General features: G+C 37.6%; 1 protein-coding gene across 1 annotated transcript in view; it reads left to right on the top strand.

Moving 5' to 3' along the window:
- Positions 1 to 6000, top strand: part of SH2D4B (SH2 domain containing 4B) — a 60453-nt gene that overhangs the window by 30737 nt on the left and 23716 nt on the right. Inside the window, exons 5-6 of the mRNA XM_017746461.1 lie at positions 776 to 986; positions 2009 to 2136. Of these exons, the coding sequence (XP_017601950.1) occupies positions 776 to 986; positions 2009 to 2136 (339 nt within the window). The remainder of the gene's footprint in view (positions 1 to 775; positions 987 to 2008; positions 2137 to 6000) is intronic.

The raw sequence follows: 6000 nt of genomic DNA, 5'->3' as shown, positions 1-6000 counted from the left end.
AGCCCCAGTGGCCAGAGCAGCAGTCTCATTTCAGGTTACAGAAATGGGTAACTCCCTGGTCAGTGCCATTGTTAGGTGTGTATTAAAATCTTCCAGCATAAATTCTGGTCCTCCATACACAATTTCAGAGACTCAAGTGTGAGACAACCCCATCCATAGCATCAGCATGCTCTTTCCAATGGCTATTTATTTATCCATTGTTACTGAAACAATTTTTAGACTGTGAATTTCAAGTTGGAGATGTCTGTGATTATAAGTACCATGACAAAAATAGCATATGCCTTTCAGAAAGAAAACAGCACTGACAAAGTGCAACCTACATGTCAGTTTTTATAATGACAAATTTTGGGAGTTGACCCTTCAATTCTAGTTGTCTTCATAGTGGCAAAGAACTCTGTTAGACACAGACTTAATTTTAAGCAGTAATTAACATCTTTTCTTGAAACATAGCACTTGGTGCACTTCCAGGGGGAAAGATGCCCTCAAGCAGAATTTCTCTTATTACAGCCAAAAGAAGTGTCAGATTTAATCACAATATGTAGAGTCTCAGTTGCTGCCACTAGTGGTCAGATCATTGATAATTTGAGGCTTCTTCTCGTGGTGGGCCTGTGTTTGAAGCATCGGGGAAGTCATCCAGTTATCCACCTTTGGTAACGTGTGGCAATTTATGCATTTTTCAAATCAGCTCATAGAGGAATAAAGGCACTAAGCAGCTCTGTAAGCAGCAAATGGCTGCTTGTGTTCCTCAATCTCTCGTCCCTTTCCTCCCGCCCAGTGCGCCGCTCCAAGGCTGCCGACGAGGAGAGGAGCCACAAAGCGCGCAGGGCGCGGGACGAGTACCGGCGGCAATCCCTGCGCGCCATCCAGAAGGGAAGAGTGGCTGGCCTGAGTCATTTGTTCCAGGGGACAAACCTGAACAGTGAGCAGGAGATCAAACTGAACAACAACAGTGCCAGTCCTTTGCTGGCTCTGTCTGCAGCGTCCAGGTTGGTTTGTGCTGCAGTGATTTTGTTTTCTGTTCAATTGCTCCTTCTTCAATCCCCACCATTTCAACAGGCTATTCAATTTTTGGGAGTCCTCAGTCTTGCTATTTCCTGGTGATCAGAAAAAGAATGTTTAAAGGAAAAGAAAAACAGATTTAATGCAAGCTAAATGCCATTTATTTTTCAGGCAGATTTCTTAGAATTCACACAGAGATGAGGCCTTGAAAAGACAGCGTGAGATCAGCATATGAAGCTGTGATATTGAAAAGTCAAGTGGACAAATTCTTAGGCAAGTCTTAAGCCTCGAGCTGCTGCTGTCCTCTGCTGCTGCTCTCTGTTGCTGTCTGCTGCTTTACAGCATTTTTTTTTTTTTTTTTTTTTTTTTTAAGAGAGCAGTCCTAAGTTTCAGAGGCTTTTAGTTTTTTTGTAGATTTTTTCAGGCAAAACCAAGTGTCTTTGGTATTTATTAATCTTTCATTTGACTATTTAGGGAGCACAATGAATTGCAGGAGAGGAAAAGAATGCAAAATGGAGAATGATTCCTACTAGCTAAAACACATAGAAAGTAGTAGAAAGAGTAAGGCAGGCAAGTAGAGAATGCAAAGGAAACATAAAAATTTAAACAAAACATTCCCTCTGTTGTACTTAGTGTTTTGTGTTTGGAGACAGAGTGCATTATAGCTGATACTGATTTAGAGTTTTTTGCCAGTAAAAAGGAATATACTGAAAAAAAAATTGCTTGGCAATATTTACACTAGAATAAAAATGAGGTGGAAAAGGAAAGCTGACTGAAACGTCTATTGTGGTAAATTGTTTTTCATTTTAAATTCTGTAAGAAAATGTTTAAGGTGCCATTGCAAATACAAAAATCACACCACTGTGGTTTCCATAAAAACACAAAGTAATTTAAACAGATTTTAAAAAGTGAAGTTGCAGCTGTGTGTTTTGTAAATATGTAAAAAAGGATTAATATTTATATTGCCCCTTGTTTTCATACACTGCTGGTGCTGTGTCTTTCCATGCAGTAACATCTGGGAGCGCCCATCTCGGCCCTTCTCCCGAGACGTCATCGTTCGCTGGTTCCGGGAGGAGCAGATCCCTCGGCGGGCTGGCTTTGAGAGGAATACCAACAGGATTGCTCAGTGGTTCCATGGTAATACCTGGTCCCTCATTTGCTGGGAGCATCTGCTCAGGAAATGAATTTTGCCAGCTTTCATCCTAAAAAGCAAAGTCTACTGACATGGTGAAACCGAGTGCCTGTTAAAACCAGATTTGTGCATCTTTCCTGCTACTAGCATAGGATTTCCTTGTTTCCTTTTTAGTAATTAAGTAGACCTATTTGGGACTCATATCACCAAAGTTTTTTTCAGGAATATTTTGGCCAAAATATTCTTGCAGCAAAATAGCAAGCCAAGCAAGGGTACTGAGACCAACATAGGGTGAGAAGTACTCCAAAATTAACTGGCAAATACTACAGTGATATGGTATGTGGATGACTGACATTCAAGTTTTTGATTTACCTGATTTGCAAGAATGACTTGAACTCATACCTTTTTAATCCTTGTTATACTTTATAAGCTGGGCTAGCATTTTTTATTTCTTGCTTTCTTTTGCAAACAAAAATTACTGGGGTTTTTTTCCTCAAAAATAATTGAGAGTGTATATTTTTAGGCGGTTTTCCTGAAATGGGAAATGTCCAGATCCAAAATTTGCTGTCTTATCTGCTGGAGTTGCTAGCATCTCTGAGACTTTTGCTTTGTATAGTATTTGCTATGCAGCTGAATCTTTGATATCAAATTCACAGGTAAGACATCCTACTTTCATAGGTATTAGCAATGATCTTTATAGTCAGTAATCTTAGGCATCAAAAAAAAAAAAAAGAGTTCTGGCTTAATAGCTGACATAATTGAGGGACTAGCAAGACTTTAAAGTTAAATCTCAATTTTTTTTCCATTGCTGCTTTTGATGAGTTTATTGCTTTGTTCAAAGCACTAAGCTGACCCTCATCTGATTCGTGATTCTCCAACCCTAAGATGAAGTTGTGTGGGTGTTCTGAAGTGAACCAGGCAAGGAAATTTCTGAATAAGTTTAGTGTTTCACATACTTCAGATTTCTTTCTATGATACACAAATCCCTGTGTTAAAAGACATCAACAAGCTGGTATCTTCATTGGCTTAATTAGTCAAAGACACTGAAGTCAGTCATGTATAGCTTGTAAATGCTACATACTTTCATTTCTTATGAACAATGATGCAGACACTATTGTTTTTTTTCTTAGAGAAGACATTTGGTATGGCTGCTTTCTGAGAGGCAAACTGATTAAAATTTCATTTGTGGAGATTTGCCAAAAGTGCTTCCAACCAGGATCTTTCTGTATGATCCAGTGATAAATGTTTTCCCTGCGTGTGGGAAGTTCACATCCATATAAATTGCCGTGAGTAGTTATGAACATAATTTATGCTTACAGTTAAGGAGGTGTCTGGAGCTAAGCCAATGCCTGTGCAGTCTTTCTACTAATTTCAGTGGCTTTTGAATTAGTCTGTTAATCACTGCAAGAACTGAGACATTCATGATCATTCTTTGGTTTCTCAGGTCAGGCTGCTCATATCTTGAGAAACTGAATGCGATGACTTATAAAAGTAAGCAAATTACCTCTTTTTTCCTTCTCTCACTCCACGAGCCTGACAAAAGATAATTAAGATACACTCCCACCCTAAAGCTCAGTGGTTTTCTTTGCAGGGACCCATGTCACTGATGTTTTGGTACCTATTTCCTGCATGAGTTGTTTTGGCTTCTGCAGCTCTGGTCAGATTAATTGTTACAACTGTAAATTGTGAACAGCTCCACTGTCTTGTAACTCTTCTGCAGTAGTGGAATCTGAAGAGGTTATTACAGATGCAGTAGTCAATGTTTGGTAATGTTATGTGATGTCTATGTTACAGTTTGTAATGGACACAAACTCTGAGGAAAACCAAACAAAATCACAGAATATGCTGAGTTGGACGGGACCCACAAGGATTATCGAGTCCAACTCCTGGCCCTCCTGTTATTTTGTATTGTATTCAGGAAACCAGGACATTAAATATGATTTTTTTGTGATTTTTGTTTGTGAACAAAAACACAGCAGAATATATTTGACTTGTATAAGAAATTGGCAGTACAAATGGAAGCCATTCCAGAAAACCCAGAATTACAGCTGACAACTCGAGCCACTGGGGCTGCCTCGAGCATCTCTCACAACAGGTATAATCAGGTCCTTCACATCCTTGAGCAACTTCTGTATTTTCTTATATCTCAGTTTTGGACCATTAAATGGGAGTTTAGTATTCTGCCTCATGTAAAGGGCTTTTTTGAATGCAATGCACTAAGAGTTTAGTATTCTGCCTCATGTAAAGGGCTTTTTGAATGCAATGCACTAAGAGCTATTGCAGCAGTACTGAAAAAGTAGATATCAGTTTATTACAGAATTACACGTTTTTTGCCAGGGTCAATAGAGCTTGGCTTGCCTGCTTTGACTGTCAGGTGTCAGCTTTTTAGCTGAAGTTAAGCATTAGATGATTCACTATCTTCAAATTGTACAGTGGACATACAACATATTCTGGTTATATAGAGATGAAGCCTTGAGACAGATGTGTTTAGCTAAAGTAGCAAAGTAAAAATAATGATGCAAATGTCTTTATCTCATATATTGGGTTTATTTTCCACTTTAAGTTGTCAAACTGATCTGGATTCTGTTTAAAAATGTGCATTGTCTGGGGCATTTTCATGGTACATGAAACATATGGCATGCTTAATGTACCTGAAGTTTTCCTTTTGTCTTCATTTGAAGAACCACTACAAAATGTTTCATTTGAAGCAGAATAGTAAAATCTGGGGTAACAAAAAGTCTTTCAAATCAGAACATTTCTTTCTTTATTCACAAAAAGTTACTCCTTAAATGAATATCAGCTTCAATTTAATCCATCTCTCTTTGTCTCTTGAAATTATCATCAGTTACCTAAATTTCAGCAGATGTTTTTAGCTCATTTTAAATAGGCTTTACTGTTTTATTCATTAAAAAAATCGACATGTTAAAGATACAAACTTTAATGTAAAGCTGAATTCCGGATGTAAATTCAATCTTTTTTTGCTCTGTTTGAGTAACAGGTCCCTGCCAAAACCCAGTTCATTTGCCCTTGCAATCTAGAATGATTTTTTTTAAGTTTGCAAAGAAAAAATAATTAAATATCTATTTTCAATTTTTTTTTATAAATTAAAACCAATTTTAATCCTGACATAAATCATAAAATTATATGATATGATCTTCTTTTTGGTTGTGAAGCAATGAACCTTTTTTTAAAGGAACTTATGCCCACTTTGTGGCCCCAGGGCAATTACACTCAATTCTCAAACTGTTAGAACAAGCAAGAATCAGAGCAAGGGATGAAGGTGTCACCAGCACTATCTTGGGATTTAACGTAATCAGTGTCTATTTCTTTTGTATTGTCTAATAGTTGCCTAAGGTTTGAATGATAAGAAATATTATTCAATTTTTTGACTATAAAAATTAAGAAATTGGTCTGAATTTAATTAAAGGTAAATTCTGTACAGTGTGATAACCAGAAAGTTAATAATTGTGTTCTGATTTCCTACCTGCTAATTGATGGGTATAAGCATATGAATCAAACTTATAAGGGCATTCTAATGTTGTATCAAGTTATATGAAAGGTTTTTGTGCTAGTCTGAATTAAGAGCATTCTTTGCCAAGATCCCAGTTGCTGGGAAAGCAGGGCAGTAAATTGGTATTTAGGATAGAAGAGTTGTGTCTCAAACAGGCTGGAAAGAGGAACACATTCCTTGTTTTGGCCAAGTTTAGCTTTGAGCTGGATTTTTCTTTTCAAACTGCTGTGGGACCCATGCCAAGTAAAGGGAAAGTTATCAGCCTTCCCTATGGGGTGAAGAGCTTTGCCAAACTGTCACAGACATTAGCAAATTGTAGTTTTCAGTTTATTGCAGGCATAAGACACTGGGGATAGAA

Source organism: Corvus brachyrhynchos, unplaced genomic scaffold (genome assembly GCF_000691975.1).
Source record: "Corvus brachyrhynchos isolate BGI_N302 unplaced genomic scaffold, ASM69197v1 scaffold279, whole genome shotgun sequence".
NCBI classification, from domain to species: domain Eukaryota; kingdom Metazoa; phylum Chordata; class Aves; order Passeriformes; family Corvidae; genus Corvus; species Corvus brachyrhynchos.
Note: the sequence above shows the minus strand (reverse complement) of the source record. Positions and strands in the feature narration are given on the sequence as shown.